The following is a 20130-nucleotide window of genomic DNA, read 5'->3' as shown; positions in this document are numbered from 1 at the left end:
TGGTTCTCTGTGATCAAAAGCTATTATTAGTCATTGATGGGGCCATTGTGGAAAATTTGAGATCAAATATTGTGGAAGTTATCAGGCTTGGCTGTGTTTGAATTTGTAAGATTGGGATGTTTTTGATAAAAAAATAAAAATAATAATAATTAAGCCAAATCCTGTTTTTTTTATAGTGAACAAGAATTTCTGAGAGATTACAATTGAGTACTATATGTTGAGAAGCCTGCCTCCTGTGTGTAATGCAGCTTGTGCCAGTGGGTAATGTGTCCTGTGTGCAGCCTGTCTCCTGTGTGATGCATCTTGTGCCAGTGGGTAATGTGTCCTGTGTGCAGCCTGTCTCCTGTGTGATGCATCTTGTGCCTGTGGGTAATGTGTCCTGTGTGCAGCCTGTCTCCTGTGTGATGCATCTTGTGCCAGTGGGTAATGTGTCCTGTGTGCAGCCTGTCTCCTGTGTGATGCATCTTGTGCCAGTGGGTAATGTGTCCTGTGTGCAGCCTGCCTCCTGTGTGTAATGCAGCTTGTGCCAGTGGGTAATGTGTCCTGTGTGCAGCCTGTCTCCTGTGTGATGCATCTTGTGCCAGTGGGTAATGTGTCCTGTGTGCAGCCTGCCTCCTGTGTGTAATGCAGCTTGTGCCAGTGGGTAATGTGTCCTGTGTGCAGCCTGTCTCCTGTGTGATGCATCTTGTGCCAGTGGGTAATGTGTCCTGTGTGCAGCCTGTCTCCTGTGTGATGCATCTTGTGCCAGTGGGTAATGTGTCCTGTGTGCAGCCTGTCTCCTGTGTGATGCATCTTGTGCCAGTGGGTAATGTGTCCTGTGTGCAGCCTGTCTCCTGTGTGATGCATCTTGTGCCAGTGGGTAATGTGTCCTGTGTACAGCCTGTCTCTTGTGTGATGCTTCTTGCACCAGTGGGTAATGTGTCCTGTGTGCCAGTGGGTAATGTGTCCTGTGTACAGCCTGTCTCTTGTGTGATGCTTCTTGCACCAGTGGGTAATGTGTCCTGTGTGCCAGTGGGTAATGTGTCCTGTGTGCAGCCTGTCTCTTGTGTGATGCTTCTTGCACCAGTGGGTAATGTGTCCTGTGTGCAGCCTGTCTCTTCTGTGATGCATCTTGTGCTAGTGGGTAATGTGTCCTGTGTGCAGCCTGTCTCTTCTGTGATGCATCTTGTGTCAGTGGGTAACGTGTCCTGTGTGCAGCCTGTGTCTTGTGTGATGCATCTTGCACCAGTGGGTAATGTGTCCTGTGTGCAGCCTGTCTCTTGTGTGATGCATCTTGTGCCAGTGGGTAATGTGTCCTGTGTACAGCCTGTCTCTTGTGTGATGCATCTTGTGTCAGTGGGTAATGTGTCCGGTGTGCAGCCTGTCTCTTGTGTGATGCATCTTGTGCCAGTGGGTAATGTGTCCTGTGTGCAGCCTGTCTCCTGTGTGATGCATCTTGTGCCAGTGGGTAATGTGTCCTGTGTACAGCCTGTCTCCTGTGTGATGCATCTTGTGCCAGTGGGTAATGTGTCCTGTGTACAGCCTGTCTCTTGTGTGATGCTTCTTGCACCAGTGGGTAATGTGTCCTGTGTGCAGCCTGTCTCCTGTCTGATGCATCTTGTGCCAGTGGGTAATGTGTCCTGTGTATAGCCTGTCTCCTGCGTGTGATGTATCATGTAGCAGCGGGTAGTGTGTCCAGTGTGCAGCCTGTCTCCTGTGTGTGAAGCAGCTAATGGCAGTGGGTGGTGTGTACAGTGTACAGCCTGTCTCCTGTGTGTGAGGCAGCTAATGGCAGTGGGTAGTGTGTACAGTGTACAGCCTATCTCCTGTGTGTGTGAGGCAGCTAATGGCAGTGGGCAATGTGTCCTGTGTACAGCCTGTCTCCTGTGTGATGTAGTATGATCTCCTATGTGATGTAGCATGAGGCAGTGGGTAGTGTGTACAGTGTACAGCCTGGCTCCTGTGTGTGAGGCAGCTAATGGCAATGGGTAGTGTGTACAGTGTACAGTCTGTCTCCTGTGTGTGAGGCAGCTAATGGCAGTGTGTGTTGTGTGCAGTGTACAGTCTGTCTCTTGTGTGTGAGGCAGCTAATGGCAGTGGGTAGTGTGTACAGTGTACAGCCTGTCTCCTGTGTGTGAGGCAGCTAATGGCAGTGGGTAGTGTGTACAGTGTACAGCCTGTCTCCTGTGTGTGAGGCAGCTAATGGCAGTGGGTAGTGTGTACAGTGTACAGTCTGTCTCCTGTGTGTGATGTAGCATGAGGCAGTGGGTAGTGTGTACAGTGTACAGCCTGTCTCCTGTGTGTGAGGCAGCTAATGGCAGTGGGTAGTGTGTACAGTGTACAGTCTGTCTCCTGTGTGTGATGTAGCATGAGGCAGTGGGTGGTGTGTACAGTGTACAGCCTGTCTCCTGTGTGTGAGGCAGCTAATGGCAGTGGGTAGTGTGTATAGTGTACAGCCTGTCTCCTGTGTGTGTCAGGCAGCTAATGGCAGTGGGTAGTGTGTATAGTGTACAGCCTGTCTCCTGTGTGTGTCAGGCAGCTAATGGCAGTGGGTAGTGTGTACAGTGTACAGCCTGTCTCCTGTGTGTGAGGCAGCTAATGGAAGTGGGTAGTGTGTACAGTGCACAGCCTGTCTCCTGTGTGTGAGGCAGCTAATGGCAGTGGGTAGTGTGTACAGTGTACAGCCTGTCTCCTGTGTGTGTGAGGCAGCTAATGACAGTGGGTAGTGTGTACAGTGTACAGCCTGTCTCCTGTGTGTGAGGCAGCTAATGGCAGTGGGTAGTGTGTACAGTGTACAGCCTATCTCCTGTGTGTGTGAGGCAGCTAATGGCAGTGGGCAATGTGTCCTGTGTACAGCCTGTCTCCTGTGTGATGTAGTATGATCTCCTATGTGATGTAGCATGAGGCAGTGGGTAGTGTGTACAGTGTACAGCCTGGCTCCTGTGTGTGAGGCAGCTAATGGCAATGGGTAGTGTGTACAGTGTACAGTCTGTCTCCTGTGTGTGAGGCAGCTAATGGCAGTGTGTGTTGTGTGCAGTGTACAGCCTGTCTCCTGTGTGTGAGGCAGCTAATGGCAGTGGGTAGTGTGTACAGTGTGCAGCCTGTCTCCTGTGTGTGAGGCAGCTAATGGCAGTGGGTAGTGTGTACAGTGTACAGTCTGTCTCCTGTGTGTGATGTAGCATGAGGCAGTGGGTAGTGTGTACAGTGTACAGCCTGTCTCCTGTGTGTGAGGCAGCTAATGGCAGTGGGTAGTGTGTACAGTGTACAGTCTGTCTCCTGTGTGTGATGTAGCATGAGGCAGTGGGTGGTGTGTACAGTGTACAGCCTGTCTCCTGTGTGTGAGGCAGCTAATGGCAATGGGTAGTGTGTACAGTGTACAGTCTGTCTCCTGTGTGTGAGGCAGCTAATGGCAGTGGGTAGTGTGTACAGTGTACAGCCTGTCTCCTGTGTGTGAGGCAGCTAATGACAGTGGGTAGTGTGTACAGTGTACAGTCTGTCTCCTGTGTGTGTGAGGCAGCTAATGACAGTGGGTCGTGTGTACAGTGTACAGTCTGTCTCCTGTGTGTGAGGCAGCTAATGGAAGTGGGTAGTGTGTACAGTGCACAGCCTGTCTCCTGTGTGTGAGGCAGCTAATGGCAGTGGGTAGTGTGTACAGTGTACAGCCTGTCTCCTGTGTGTGTGAGGCAGCTAATGACAGTGGGTAGTGTGTACAGTGTACAGCCTGTCTCCTGTGTGTGAGGCAGCTAATGACAGTGGGTAGTGTGTATAGTGTACAGCCTGTCTCCTGTGTGTGTGAGGCAGCTAATGGCAGTGGGTAGTGTGTACAGTGTACAGCCTGTCTCCTGTGTGTGTCAGGCAGCTAATGGCAGTGGGTAGTGTGTACAGTGTACAGCCTGTCTCCTGTGTGTGAGGCAGCTAATGGCAGTGGGTAGTGTGTACAGTGTACAGCCTGTCTCCTGTGTGTGAGGTAGCTAATGGCAGTGGGTAGTGTGTACAGTGTACAGCCTGTCTCCTGTGTGTGAGGTAGCTAATGGCAGTGGGTAGTGTGTACAGTGTACAGCCTATCTCCTGAATGTGTTAGGCAGCTAATGGCAGTGGGTAGTGTGTACAGCCTATCTCCTGTGTGTGAGGCAGCTAATGGCAGTGGGTAGTGTGTACAGTGTACAGCCTGTCTCCTGTGTGTGTGAGGCAGCTAATGGCAGTGGGTAGTGTGTACAGCCTATCTCCTGTGTGTGAGGCAGCTAATGGCAGTGGGTAGTGTGTACAGTGTACAGCCTGTCTCCTGTGTGTGTGAGGCAGCTAATGGCAGTGGGTAGTGTGCACAGTGTACAGTCTGTCTCCTGTGTGTGAGGCAGCTATTGACAGTGGGTAGTGTGTACAGTGTACAGCCTGTCTCATGTGTTTGTGAGGCAGCTAATGACAGTGGATAGTGTGTACAGTGTACAGCCTGTCTCCTGTGTGTGTGAGGCAGCTAATGGCAGTGGGTAGTGTGTACAGTGTACAGCCTGTCTCATGTGTGTGTGAGGCAGCTAATGGCAGTGGGTAGTGTGTACAGTGTACAGCCTGTCTCCTGTGTGTGTGAGGCAGCTAATGGCAGTGGGTAGTGTGCACAGTGTACAGTCTGTCTCCTGTGTGTGAGGCAGCTAATGACAGTGGGTAGTGTGTACAGTGTACAGCCTGTCTCATGTGTTTGTGAGGCAGCTAATGACAGTGGGTAGTGTGTACAGTGTACAGCCTGTCTCCTGTGTGTGTGAGGCAGCTAATGGCAGTGGGTAGTGTGTACAGTGTACAGCCTGTCTCATGTGTGTGTGAGGCAGCTAATGACAGTGGGTAGTGTGTACAGTGTACAGCCTGTCTCCTGTGTGTGTGAGGCAGCTAATGCAGTGGGTAGTGTGTACAGTGTACAGCCTGTCTCCTGTGTGTGTGAGGCAGCTAATGGCAGTGGGTAGTGTGTACAGTGTACAGCCTGTCTCCTGTGTGTGTGAGGCGGCTAATGGCAGTGGGTAGTGTGTACATTGTACAGCCTGTCTCCTGTGTGTGTGAGGCGGCTAATGGCAGTGGGTAGTGTGTACAGTGTACGGCCTGTCTCCTGTGTGTGTGAGGTGTCTAATGGCAGTGGGTAGTGTGTACAGTGCACAGCCTGTCTCCTGTTTGTGTGTGAGGCAGCTAATGGCAGTGGGTAGTGTGTACAGTGTACAGTCTGTCTCCTGTGTGTGAGGCAGCTAATGGAAGTGGGTAGTGTGTACAGTGCACAGCCTGTCTCCTGTGTGTGAGGCAGCTAATGGCAGTGGGTAGTGTTTACAGTGTACAGTCTGTCTCCTGTGTGTGTGAGGCAGCTAATGACAGTGGGTAGTGTGTACAGTGTACAGCCTGTCTCCTGTGTGTGAGGCAGCTAATGACAGTGGGTAGTGTGTATAGTGTACAGCCTGTCTCCTGTGTGTGTGAGGCAGCTAAAGGCAGTGGGTAGTGTGTACAGTGTACAGCCTGTCTCCTGTGTGTGTGAGGCAGCTAATGACAGTGGGTAGTGTGTACAGTGTACAGCCTGTCTCCTGTGTGTGAGGCAGCTAATGACAGTGGGTAGTGTGTATAGTGTACAGCCTGTCTCCTGTGTGTGTGAGGCAGCTAAAGGCAGTGGGTAGTGTGTACAGTGTACAGCCTGTCTCCTGTGTGTGTCAGGCAGCTAATGGCAGTGGGTAGTGTGTACAGTGTACAGCCTGTCTCCTGTGTGTGAGGCAGCTAATGGCAGTGGGTAGTGTGTACAGTGTACAGCCTGTCTCCTGTGTGTGAGGCAGCTAATGGCAGTGGGTAGTGTGTACAGTGTACAGCCTGTCTCCTGTGTGTGTGAGGCAGCTAATGGCAGTGGGTAGTGTGTACAGCCTATCTCCTTAGTGTGTGAGGCAGCTAATGGCAGTGGGTAGTGTGTACAGTGTACAGCCTGTCTCCTGTGTGTGTGAGGCAGCTAATGGCAGTGGGTAGTGTGCACAGTGTACAGTCTGTCTCCTGTGTGTGAGGCAGCTATTGACAGTGGGTAGTGTGTACAGTGTACAGCCTGTCTCATGTGTTTGTGAGGAAGCTAATGACAGTGGGTAGTGTGTACAGTGTACAGCCTGTCTCCTGTGTGTGTGAGGCAGCTAATGGCAGTGGGTAGTGTGTACAGTGTACAGCCTGTCTCATGTGTGTGTGTGGCAGCTAAAGGCAGTGGGTAGTGTGTACAGTGTACAGCCTGTCTCCTGTGTGTGTGAGGTGGATAATGACAGTGGGTAGTGTGTACAGTGCACAGCCTGTCTCCTGTGTGTGTGAGGTGGCTAATGACGGTGGGTCATGTGTACAGTGTACAGCCTGTCTCCTGTGTGTGTGAGGCAGCTAATGCAGTGGGTAGTGTGTATAGTGTACAGCCTGTCTCCTGTGTGTGTGAGGCAGCTAATGGCAGTGGGTAGTGTGTACAGTGTACAGCCTGTCTCCTGTGTGTGTGAGGCGGCTAATGGCAGTGGGTAGTGTGTACATTGTACAGCCTGTCTCCTGTGTGTGTGAGGCGGCTAATGGCAGTGGGTAGTGTGTACAGTGTACGGCCTGTCTCCTGTGTGTGTGAGGTGTCTAATGGCAGTGGGTAGTGTGTATAGTGCACAGCCTGTCTCCTGTTTGTGTGTGAGGCAGCTAATGGCAGTGGGTAGTGTGTACAGTGTACAGCCTGTCTCCTGTGTGTGTGAGGCAGCTAATGGCAGTGGGTAGTGTGTACAGTGTACAGCCTGTCTCCTGTGTGTGAGGCAGCTAATGGCAGTGGGTTATGTGTACAGCGTACAGCCTGCCTCCTGTGTGTGAGGTGGCTAATGGCAGTGGGTAGTGTGTACAGTGTACAGCCTGTCTCCTATGTGTGTGAGGCGGCTAATGGCAGTGGGTAGTGTGTACAGTGTACAGCCTGTCTCATGTGTGTGTGAGGCAGCTAATGGCAGTGGGTAGTGTGTACAGTGTGCAGCCTGTCTCATGTGTGTGTGAGGTGGCTAATGGCAGTGGGTGGTGTGTACAGTGTACAGCCTGTCTCCTGTGTGTGTGAGGTGGCTAATGGCAGTGGGTAGTGTGTACAGTGTACAGCCTGTCTCCTGTGTGTGTCAGGCAGCTAATGGTAGTGGGTAGTGTGTACAGTGTACAGCCTGTCTCCTGTGTGTGTCAGGCAGCTAATGGCAGTGGGTAGTTTGTACAGTGTACAGCCTGTCTCCTGTGTGTGAGGCAGCTAATGGCAGTGGGTAGTGTGTAGAGTGTGCAGCCTGTCTCCTGTGTGTGAGGCAGCTAATGGCAGTGGGTAGTGTGTACAGTGTACAGCCTGTCTCCTGTGTGTGAGGTGGCTAATGGTAGTGGGTAGTGTGTACAGTGTACAGCCTGTCTCCTGTGTGTGAGGCAGCTAATGGCAGTGGGTAGTGTGTACAGTGTGCAGCCTGTCTCCTGTGTGTGTGAGGTGGCTAATGGCAGTGGGTAGTGTGTACAGTGTACAGCCTGTCTCCTGTGTGTGTGAGGTGGCTAATGGCAGTGGGTGGTGTACAGTCTGTCTCCTGTGTGTGTGAGGTGGCTAATGGAAGTGGGTAGTGTGTACAGTGTACAGCCTGTCTCCTGTGTGTGTCAGGCGGCTAATGGCAGTGGGTAGTGTGTACAGTGTACAACCTGTCTCCTGTGTGTGAGGCAGCTAATGGCAGTGGGTAGTGTGTACAGTGCACAGCCTGTCTCCTGTGTGTGTGATGCAGCTAATGGCAGTGGGTGGTATGTACAGTGTACAGCCTGTCTCCTGTGTGTGTGAGGTGGCTAATGGCAGTGGGCATTGTGTACAGTGTACAGCCTGTCTCCTGTGTGTGTCAGGCGGCTAATGGCAGTGGGTAGTGTGTACAGTGTACAACCTGTCTCCTGTGTGTGAGGCAGCTAATGGCAGTGGGTAGTGTGTACAGTGCACAGCCTGTCTCCTGTGTGTGTGATGCAGCTAATGGCAGTGGGTGGTATGTACAGTGTACAGTCTGTCTCCTGTGTGTGTGAGGTGGCTAATGGCAGTGGGTAGTGTGTACAGTGTACAGCCTGTCTCCTGTGTGTGTCAGGCAGCTAATGGCAGTGGGTAGTGTGTACAGTGTACAACCTGTCTCCTGTGTGTGAGGCAGCTAATGGCAGTGGGTAGTGTGTACAGTGCACAGCCTGTCTCCTGTGTGTGTGATGCAGCTAATGGCAGTGGGTGGTATGTACAGTGTACAGCCTGTCTCCTGTGTGTGTGAGGTGGCTAATGGCAGTGGGCATTGTGTACAGTGTACAGCCTGTCTCCTGTGTGTGTGAGGTGGCTAATGGCAGTGGGCAGTGTGTACAGTGTACAGCCTGTCTCCTGTGTGTGAGGCAGCTAATGGCAGTGGGTGGTATGTACAGTGTACAGCCTGTCTTCTGTGTGTGTGAGGTGGCTAATGGCAGTGAGCAGTGTGTACAGTGTACAGCCTGTCTCCTGTGTGTGTGAGGCAGCTAATGACAGTGGGTAATATGTCCTGTTTCCAGGCTGTGTAAATGTGCAGGGTATGCACCGCCCCTCAGTGTCTGAGATCTAAAGCTGGGCGGTAAGGGGAGTTAGTGAGAGCCAAGGAGTCACATCAGCCTCATGCTCCAGTGCTCAGTCTGTATCTGCTTAGCACACTTCAGCCTCACATCCCACGTTTAGCCTGGGACTTGCCTTTCCCTCTCTTGCAGCACTTTAGATGGAGACTCTGAGGATGCATCATCAGTACACTAGCCGGGCTGTACTCTTCAGGATACTTGCTCTCATGCTGCTTTCTCCTGGCTTCCTTGCCTTTAACTTGGATGTTGATAAAGTCACAGTATACAGTGGTCCTCGGGACAGTTATTTTGGATACTCGGTGGATTTTTATGTGCCTAACCCCAACAAGTAAGTACACATTTTCTTTATACAGGTGACAGTGAACTTAACTCGGCTATGCATTTATCATCAGGTTAGGTATCACAGACATCAATAAATATCTGTATTATTAATAAACAACTAATATGTTTTCTGTGAAGTGTATTGGACTATTTTGTGCATTAAAGCACTAATTTTTACAATTGAACCAATGGTTTTAAAAGTATTTTTTGTATTACAAGTGTTTAACTGCACATTGATCTTTGGCATTATTTAACCTCTTAGTTGACAGTTAACTTAGAAACACTGGGGTCCACCGTTCATATTTTGTAACTTTTGGAGGGTGACAATTTGTGTAAAAACAATAATACTTAATTGGTAGTAAATTCTATATTTAATAAAATGTATCAGTTTTACTTGAGCTTTTCATATCGTCCCAGATATAATGCTAATTGCAATTGACATTGTAATGTCATAAAATGTAATTATTATAAAGGCAGTATTGATTGGATATATATTGCACAGCAATGATTACTGACATATTGGGGATAAAACTTTAAAAAATAATTTTATATGATAATTTTGAATTTGTAAAACTCAGTGATAGTTGCCTAAATAATTCTACCTAACATAGGCTGCAGTATATGCATATCTTAAAGGGACACTGAACCCCAAAAATATTCTTGTGTGATTCAGAGAGAGCATGCAATTTTAAGCAACTTTCTAATTTATGCCTATTATCATTTTTTCTTTGCTCTCTTGATATCTTTATTTGTAAAGAAGGCATCTAAGCTAAGGAGCCAGACAATTTTTGGTTCAGACCCTGGACAGCACTTGTTTATTGGTGGGTGAATGTATCCACCAATCAGCAAGAACAACCCAGGTTGTTCACCAAACATGGGCGGGCATCTAAACTTACATTCTTGCTTTTCAAATAAAGATACCAAGTGAATGAAGAAGATGTGAGAATTGGAGTAAATTAGAAAGTTGCTTAAAATTGCATGCACTATCTTAATCACAAAAGAAAAATATTGGGTTCAGTGTCCCTTTAATGCTTCATTTATTATGCAATACAACATAATAAATAACTAATCTTTAATACACAACAGGAAGTTATAGACGTAAGATTCCCCGTGGTTGTAATAGAAGCAATATAATATGCACAGGACTGCACAATGCACAGCTTAATTTAGGAACAATCAGTGCAGAAAGTCAGACTTACAGGGATATGGATAATTTATGTATGTATATATATATATATAAATCTGGTTTGCAGTAAGAAGATATCTTTCTGAATAATATAAATTGGGTAAAGTTAGTAATGATCATTCAGGGTATATTATGTGCAACCGATAAAGGGGTTAAATTACGTCTAAAAGAATATTGAGGCAGCCTTAAGCAAGTTTGCATAGAGAATACAGTATGTATTAATACAACATATTCTGATATTGTTTCAATGCATTGTGTTGTGTCTAGAAATGGTCAGTTACTGCTATAATGTGTAACTTTTATCAGTATCATTTCTGACCTTTTATGAATTTTATAAAAATTCCTAAGTAATTCAGCTCAGTGACAGGTGTTTGCAAGACTATTTGTTTAAACTGGAGTACCAGGGATCCTAGAATTTTAAATACACATATACAGAAACCTGTTGGGTTCTTAAAATGCCTAACTGGCTCCTAAAACCTCAGGTACAGATCTAAGGTATGTACATGGTAGACAAGACTTGTTATTTGGAGAACTTAGTTTGTATTCTCCTTCTACAGAGAAGCTGAGATATTTCAGAATATTTCCCTGCAACATTGATTCTACACAGTAATTGGTTTTTATGTACAGAAACTTATCTATATCTTTCCCTAATTGACTACAATAAAGGAGAAACTACAATAACATTGCTAAATAAGCTTTTCAATGTGTATGTCTGAAGACTGCAAATTTTGCAAAGTGGAAGCTTTAAAATATTTTTTAAATATTTAAAACATTAATGTTCTATGCAGAACTTTAGCACTGAAGAACTTAACTATTGATATACTACATGTGTTTAAAGTCTCTTTAAAAATGTAGTTGATCTATTATTAAATATGAACACTTGCTAGGTTATTTTATTATTAAGATTTTACATAGCATATGTAATAAACAAATCCTGTATGAAGATCACTGAATGATTTTATCTTATGGTATTCCATTAAATCATATTATAGGGTCAGTGTTTTGATTGGAGCCCCTAAAGCTAATACGTCCCAGCCAGAGATAATTGAAGGCGGTGCTGTGTACCACTGCCCCTGGCCAGAGACCTCATCCTGCAAACAGATTCCTTTTGACATCACTAGTAAGTACAAACGTTTACAGCTCTGTTCAAAGAGATTTCTGTGTAGGATGTCACATGTTTATTTGTTGTTTTGTTGTAAAAATTACCACAGTTGTAAGGGAAACCATTATATTCCTTGGTACAAATCTTACAGCATTATAATCATTGGGGAAACTGTATTTGGTTGTCAGTATTGTCAAAAACATTCACCGGCTCTGTTCTGAATTCTGTTGAGGAGGAAACAGCCAGTGGCTGATGTCTGTAATGCAATTAAGTTAATTTATAAAACACAGAAATACATTTCTAAGGCCAAAATGGTAATGAATACTTTTTTATGAATTCCTTTGTACATAGTCTCAGAAGGTTATGAGCTGTGTGTTTTAATAAACTCTTTACGGTAAGAGGAAATTCAAACCATGCCATGTTCCCTGTTAGTATTGATTTTATGTAGGTTTTGTACCCTTTGTATTTGAAAACTGTTTAATTATATGAATATTTTCCTTACAGGATGTCATTTGTCAACAATGCTAGTGTTAAAGGTATACTGAACCCATTTTTTTTCTTTCATGATTCAGATAGAACATGCACTTTTTAACAACTTTCTATTTTACTCTTATTATCAAATTTTCTTCGTTCTCTTGGTATCTTTATTTGAAAAAGCAGGAATGTAAGCTTACAAGTCGGCCCATCTTTAGTTCAGCACCTGGGTAGCGCTTGCTGATTGGTTGCTAAATGCAGCCACCAATCAGCAAGCGCTACCCAGGTGCTGAATCAAAAATGGGCCGTCTCGTAAGCTTACATTCCTGCATATAGGTCTGCCATGGACATCTCAGGTTTGGGATAGCTCCTTCCTGGCTCCTGGTGTAGGGTGGAAATTTTCCTTTATCAGGTTTGTGGCTTAATTTTGCTCTCTCTTGACTTCACCCTTATAGGGGTAACTCTATGGAAGGAAGAAAGGGAACTTAAATTATACAGTTCGCTCAGCAAAATTGCATATAATACATTTGAGATGATTCCTTGTGATTTTAATATTCCTTCTGTCACACACACACACTTTCACACAGACACACACACTTACAAAGACACACACACACACTCACAAAGACACACACACACTCACAGAGACACACACACTCTCACACAGTCAAACACACACGTACTCACGAACACACACTCTCACAAAGTCACACATACTCGCACAAACTGACAACCTTTAATGTACCTCATATGTTTTTGAGGTTATGTAATTTGAGTGTATTTTGTTATATTTTCCTTTTCTTCCTTCCACTGAGTTACTCCTATAAGTGTAAAGTCAAGAGAAAAATTAAGCCACAAACCTTATGAAGGAATGTATCTATCCTACACCAGGAGTCAGGAATGACCTCAACCCTGAGATGTGCATGGGAGACCTATACGCAGCACTTACCACATGCTCATTCTGAATAATGAAGGGAAAAAATTGGGTTTCATGTCCCTCTAAAGAATGAAAATGTTTGTGAATTTTAGTATGTGTTCTATACATAATAACATAGCAATTTGCATGTCAGGAGAGGTTGGAGAGGCTGTTGGTGAATATTCTTCAATGTGCAGGTGTGAGGGGGGACTGCAAAGCTATATCCCTTAAAGGGACAGTATACACTCATTTTCATATAACTGCATGTAATAGACACTACTATAAAGAATAAGATGCACAGATACTGATATAAAAATCCAGTATAAAATGGTTTAAAAACGTACTTAGAAACTTTCAGTTTAGCTCAGTTGAAAAGGCAGATGGAAAGCCCACTGCAAGTGGGAAATAAGACACTCCCCCCTTTACACAAACAGGAGCAAGCTGGAGAAGGTAGCTGACGGTATTCAAATAAAACTTTGGGGCTTGGTTAGGAGTCTGAAAATCAGAGCAATGTTCTTTAAAAATAAGCAAAATTATACATTTTTAAAAAAAAAAAAAACTTTATGGGCTTTATAAATAGATCATCTACAACACATTTATGCAAAGAAAAAATGAGTGTATAATGGCCCTTTAACCAGCCAGACACATGTCTCTTCTATGAAAAGGAGCTCTTTTCATAGAAGCCTGCCTGCTTTTCCTCATTAAAAGGCTGACTCTTAGTGAAGTAGTGTAAGCTTTTATACAGTGTGATGTAAGTTGCATTTTACATTTTGGTCAGATGTTTCTGCACCTAGGGACAGGACTTATCAGTGCTGATAAAGGCATAGATTACAAGTGGAGTGATAAAACTGCACTCAAGGTAAGTCAATAGTGCTCCTATGTTTGCGCTGGTTTTACTTTATTGAAAGTAAAAAGTAATAGACTCTAGCGGATCTAACGCACAGAGAAAGAGGTAAGACCACCCACATAGCGGGTCAGACGTACTCCAAAGGTGCAGTTGGTTACATTGTATCCTCAATTATCCAAAAGGTAATCGTAAAGTATTTCTCAGCACAAACTAAGTTTTATCTATTATTGGCTGCAAAATAAAAAGGAGACTCTCTAAGAACATTTCTGTTACAAAATCGAAACAACTGATTGAAACAATATTGCCGTTAGGAGTTGTTTTATCAGCAACATTGCAAGATTGCTATTTTGTTACACAGACTATAACCCATTTATCCATTTGGGAACTCTTAATTGCATATTTGGGTATTTAATAAAAAAAGACTAAATCAAGAGACTTACCTGGGCTCTCTCACACGTCACTTAAATCAATTTATATCATTTTTTATATCATTGCAATTGTATGTGTAAAATGTTTTTATATCTGTTTTTATCAACTCATTTTGTATGTTAATAGTAAATATAAAGCAATTTTAACCAATTTTTAGTTTTTTATTTTTTTTTATTCCATACATATTTTAGATCGGGAAACACCAATATTATCGCTACCCATAGTCCATCTAAGGTTTTCAGATTATTGAGAATATTTGTATTCTACCCATAATAGGGAGTATATTTTTTTATTATATCGTATCATCTATAAATTTAGTTAGACAGCGACATTTAAGTTCTAATTTATAGCCCTAGCTCTTTTTATCTGCGGTATTTATATTGTCCTCAAGTTATAGCCTTGCTTTTTATATTTACAGAATTGATATTATCCCCAATTTATATGTTATATATCTTAATAATTTTTAATAATTTTACTCTGTCTCTTAGTTTTTAGCACTTTTTAGCTTTTATTAGCGCCACTCTCACAATACTTTTTATCTAATTAATCTCGTTGACCAGGAAGGGGGTTGATAGAGAGAGGCCAAAGTGTTTTAAGTCCAAGCGCTGTTTATATATTCCTAATATATCTCTATATGGTTACATGTTAATCCATATCCTTAATCCATATTCTTAGTCTGCTTGTCTTCAGCAAACTGTTTGAGGGCTTTCTTGTGCATTATCTTTGGAAGAGGCTTCCTTCTGGGACAACAGCCAGGCAGACCAATTTGATGCAGTGTACAGCGTATGGTCTAAGCACTGACAGGCTGACCCCCCACCCCTTCAACCTCTGCAGCAATGCTGGCAGCACTCATATGTCTATTTCCCAAAGACAACCTCTGGATATGACGCTGAGCATGTGCATTCAACTTCTTTGGTCGACCATGTCAAGGCCTGTTCTGAGTGGATCCTGTCCTGTGAAACCACTGTATGGTCTTGCCTACCATGCTGTGGCTCAGTTTCATTGTCTTGGCAATCTTCTTATAGCCTAGGTCATCTTTTTGTAGAGCAACAATTCTTTTTTCAGATCCTCATAGAGTTCTTTGCCAAGAGGTGCCATGTTGAACTTTGAGTGACCAGTATGAGAGTGTGTGAGAGCGATAACCCCAAATTTAACACACCTGAGACCTTATAACACTAACGAGTCACAAGACACCAGGGAGGGAGAATTGCTAATAGGGCCCAATTTGGACATTTCTACTTAGGGATGTACTTACTTTTGTTGCCAATGGTTTAGACATTAATGGCTGTGTGTTGAGTTAATGTGAGGGTACAGCAAATTTACACTGTTATACAGGCTGTGCACTCACTACTTTACATTGTAGCAAAGTGTCATTTCTTCAGTGTTGTTACATAAAAAGATATAATAAAATATTTTTAAAAATGTGAGGGGTGTACTCACTTTTGTGAGATACTGTATATATATATATATTGTATATTTTGAAACAATATTGCATATTTCAATGTATTTGAAAAGGAAGGGTTCAAACGTATATGTATATATATAAATATAACAACAATTAAAATTATGAGGAGGCGAAAAGTGAGTTTAAAATGTCCACTAAATACAAAATGTAGAGAAAATAACTCATTGTGTAAACCATTTACAAATCTAGACATGTCAGAAGACTTGCTTTTCCCACAGAAACTCTCCGATTACACTGTTTCCAATGCAGCAAGGGATTCTGGGTAAGACATGCAAATGAGGTTCACAAATGACTCACCTTTTTACTTTTAGCCTGCTTTTAAGGTAGACTTCCCTTTACGCCATAGCATTGCCGCATTACACAGCTTTTACGCTTAGCTAGGGTTAGTACAGTGATTCAGACCAATCCCAGGACAGCTGTTTCGTGGTTATTGCCACTCATCAGCTGGGAGTAGGTTGAATCACTGCTTGGAAAAGTTAATTTCTGGGGGAAATACAACAACAATTAAAATTATGGGGAGACGAAAAGTGAGTTTAAAATCCTCCACTAAATACAAAATGTAGAGAAAATAACTCATTGTGTAAACCATTTACAAATCTAGACATGTCAGAAGACTTGCTTTTCCCACAGAAACTCTCCGATTACACTGTTTCCAATGCAGCAAGGGATTCTGGGTAAGACATGCAAATGAGGCTCACAATGACTCACCTCTTTACTTTTAGCCTGCTTTTTAAGGCAGACTTCCCTTTACTTCCCTATGGCATAAAGGGAAGTCTGCCTTAAAAAGCAGGCTAAAAGTAAAAAGGTGAGTAATTGTGAACTTCATTTGCATGTCTTACCCAGAATCCCTTGCTGCATTGGAAACAGTGTAATCGGAGAGTTTCTGTGGGAAAAGCAAGTCTTCTGACATGTCTAGATTTGTAAATGGTTTACACAATGAGTTCATTTCTCTACATTATATAAATATATATATATATATATATATATATATATATATATATATATATATACTTATCTGTTTGTGTATGTATATATATATATATATATATATATATATATATAAAAATATATATATGCCTACACATAGTTATTTACACATATGAACACAAAAATACACATTTATAAACATGTATATATACACACATGCAAATACATATATATATTTATTTATATACTTTTGAGCCTTTCCCAGTCAAACACCTTGACATATACCATATACCATTTGAACCCTTTTTATACATTTATTTCAATAATAAACATTTTTTGATTTCCTATGTCTATAAATGAGTGTAGTACTTTATTTTAATATAGTTTACATGTGTTGCCAAAGCTTCAATCCTTTACAAATAGTACAACCATCTGTGCCCATTTAATAATACTTTGCATTAACTGCACTGCTTCTTTCTGGCACCATGTTTATAGAGTACAGATGTATAGGGGAGCCTTTAAAAGTGTAGCCAGCACTTGCAACTCAGATTTAGACTTGAAAGAAATTGTGTCCAATTTGCTATCACTTTATCACATAAACTTAAAGTACCATGAAACCCATTATTTCATTATTAAAATAAAACAAGCTATTTTAAACATCTTTCCTATTTACTTCTATTATCTCATTTACTATTGCTTTATTTTTTTAATGCATACCTAGGTAGGATGAGGAGCAGTAAATGCACTACTGGGAGCTAGCTGCTAATTGGTGGCAGCACATATATGCAGCATTGGTTCACCAGATGTTTTCAGCTAGTTCCCAGTAGTGCAATGCTGATCCTTAAACAAGATATACCAATAAAACAAAGCACTTTTGAAAATAGAAGTACATTGGAGTTATTTAAAATGTTATGCTCTATCTGACGTATGAAAGAAAGCAGTAATTTTATGTCCCTTTAATATTAGACAAAAAGTCTCTGTTTTTAACGGCTAAAAATGTGTTTATGCTACTAAATAAAATACTGCCTGAGGTCTTTTTTTCAATATACAACATAAGTCTATTTTAGGCCAATCCAATCAGTCCTTTCCACAGTACTTGTGTGTACATTTTTTTATATATAGCTGCTTTTTAGGTTTGTTCAGCCTAAGGTATTGAGGGGCCCAGTGTCTTATATAAAGGTCATTTGCAGAGTTTTCACTGGGACTGTCTGCCAATCTGCTTGTGCAGTGTATTTAGCAAAGCTGTCATCTGTTAGGTCCAGTGTAGTTGTTTATTGGTCTGTGTAAATATGTAAGATTGTAGTACTTGTATGCAATATCATATTTCTTTCACATGAGGGGTCACATGGGTACATGGATTTCTTTTATTGGTCAAGAAACCTACACAGTTTTAGCACCTTCACAAATAATTGCTCTAAAACTATATAATGCTTTTAAATAGCAGTTTTTTTGTAATGAGAGGTCTCACTGGTGTACAAGTTTATTGTAGTTAGAGAAAAAGGCATAGTCTCCTAATCCTCACACATTTCTTACTATAGGCCAGGTGCCTAATGGTTTGGGAAACTGTCATTTTCACTCTGATCATGTGCTTGACATAGGGTCATGTGACCTCAATTCTTTTCTTTTCAGTAGGTTACAGTGAAGCATTAGTCCCCTCTTGCTCCAATCAATTAAATCATGTGATCCCTGCCTGTTTGTCTTCTCACAGCCTTTCAGCTTTTTTGTTGTTTTTGTCTTTTTCTTAAGGTTTTACAAGAATTTTTATAGAGAGCTATGAAACCCAAAATGTTTCTTTGATGAATCAGGTAGAGCATGACATTTTAAACAACTTTCTACTTTACGTCTATTATCAAATTGTCTTTGTTCTTTTAGCATCTTTTGTTGAGAAACAATGATGCAAGCTCAGGAGTGTGCACGTGTGTTCAGCACTATTTGGCAGCAGTTTTGCAAGAATGTTATCAATTTCCAATAGCAATAGATGGCAGCATTATTGTGTCATATAGTGCTCCAGACACCTACAGTGGGGAAAAAAAGTATTTAGTCAGCCACCAATTGTGCAAGTTCTCCCACTTAAGAAGATGAGAGAGGCCTGTAATTTTCATCATAGGTATACCTCAACTATGAGAGACAAAATGTGGAAACAAATCCAGACAATCACATTGTCAGATTTGGAAAGAATTTATTCGCAAATTATGGTGGAAAATAAGTATTTGGTCAATATCAAAAGTTCATCTCAATACTTTGATATATATCCTTTGTTGGCAATGACAGAGGTCAAACGTTTTCTGTAAGTCTTCACAAGATTGTCACACACTGTTGCTGGTATGTTGGCCCATTCCTGCATGCAGATCTCCTCTAGAGCAGTGATGTTTTGGGGCTGTCGCTGGGCAACACAGACTTTCAACTCCCTCCAAAGGTTTTCTATGGGGTTGAGATCTGGAGACTGGCTAGGCCACTCCAGGACCTTGAAATGCTTGTTACGAAGCCACTCCTTCGTTGCCCGGGCGGTGTGTTTGGGATCATTGTCATGCTGAAAGACCCAGCCACATTTCATCTTCAATGCCCTTGCTGATGGAAGGAGGTTTTCACTCAAAATCTCACGATACATGGCCCCATTCATTCTTTCATGTACACGGATCAGTTGTCCTGTTCCCTTTGCAGAGAAAAAGCCCCAAAGCATGATGTTGCCACCCCCATGCTTCACAGTAGGTATGGTGTTCTCTCTCCTCCAAACACGACAAGTTGTGTTTCTACCAAACAGTTCTACTTTGGTTTCATCTGACCATATGACAGTCTCCCAATCCGCTTCTGGCTCATCCAAATGCTCTCTAGCATACTTCAGACAGGCCCGGACATGTACTGGCTTAAGCAGGGGGACACGTCTGGCACTGCAGGATCTGAGTCCCTGGCAGCATAGTGTGGTAGCCTTTGTTACGTTGGTCCAGCTCTCTGCAGGTCATTCACTAGGTCCCCCCGTGTGGTTCTGGGATGTTTGTTCACCGTTCTTGTGATCATTTTGACCCCACGGGGTGAGATCTTGCGTGGAGCCCCAGATCGAGGGAGATTATCAGTGGTCTTGTATGTCTTCCATTTTCTAATTATTGCTCCCACGATTGATTTCTTCACACCAAGCTGCTTGCCTATTGCAGATTCAGTCTTCCCAGCCTGGTGCAGGTCTACAATTTAGTTTCTGGTGTCCTTCGACAGCTCTTTGGTCTTCACCATAGTGGAGTTTGGAGTGTGACTGTTTGAGGTTGTGGACAGGTGTCTTTTATACTGATAACAACTTCAAACAGGTGCCATTAATACAGGTAATGAGTGGAGGACAGAGGAGCCTCTTAAAGAAGAAGATACAGGTCTGTGAGAGCCAGAAATCTTGTTTGTTTGTAGGTGACCAAATACTTATTTTCCACCATAATTTGCAAATAAATTCTTTCCAAATCAGACAATGTGATTGTCTGGATTTGTTTCCACATTTTGTCTCTCATAGTTGAGGTATACCTATGATGAAAATTACAGGCCTTTCTAATCTTCTTAAGTGGGAGAACTTGCACAATTGGTGACTGACTAAATACTTTTTTTCCCCACTGTATATATTTCTTCAATAAAGAAAACCATGAGAACAAAGACATTTTGATAATAGAAGTAAATTGGAAACTTTGTTAAAATGTTATGCTCTGTCTGAATCACAAAATATTTTTTTTGGATTCCATATTCCTTTAATAGCATTTGTATATTTATTTGCCCTAATTGCATGTGGTAAAAAATGAAAACGTAATTGCAAGGTAGGGACATACTTATTTTCGCCAAGTAACAAATATTCGATTTTAATTAAAGCAACTATTGCTCTGTTACAAACAATATACTACTCAGTACAGTTTTAGCATTGCCGTTTATAGGAACATAATAAGCA

General features: G+C 42.7%; 1 protein-coding gene across 1 annotated transcript in view; it reads left to right on the top strand.

Moving 5' to 3' along the window:
* Positions 1–8622: 8622 nt before the first annotated feature.
* Positions 8623–20130, top strand: part of ITGA8 (integrin subunit alpha 8) — a 300431-nt gene continuing 288923 nt past the window's right edge. The window contains exons 1-2 of the mRNA XM_053714013.1: positions 8623–8878; positions 11050–11177. Coding sequence (XP_053569988.1) covers positions 8691–8878; positions 11050–11177 — 316 coding nt within the window. The 5' untranslated portion in view covers positions 8623–8690. The remainder of the gene's footprint in view (positions 8879–11049; positions 11178–20130) is intronic.

The sequence above is a fragment of the Bombina bombina genome, chromosome 5 (assembly GCF_027579735.1).
Source record: "Bombina bombina isolate aBomBom1 chromosome 5, aBomBom1.pri, whole genome shotgun sequence".
In the NCBI taxonomy this organism is placed as follows: domain Eukaryota; kingdom Metazoa; phylum Chordata; class Amphibia; order Anura; family Bombinatoridae; genus Bombina; species Bombina bombina.
Note: the sequence above shows the minus strand (reverse complement) of the source record. Positions and strands in the feature narration are given on the sequence as shown.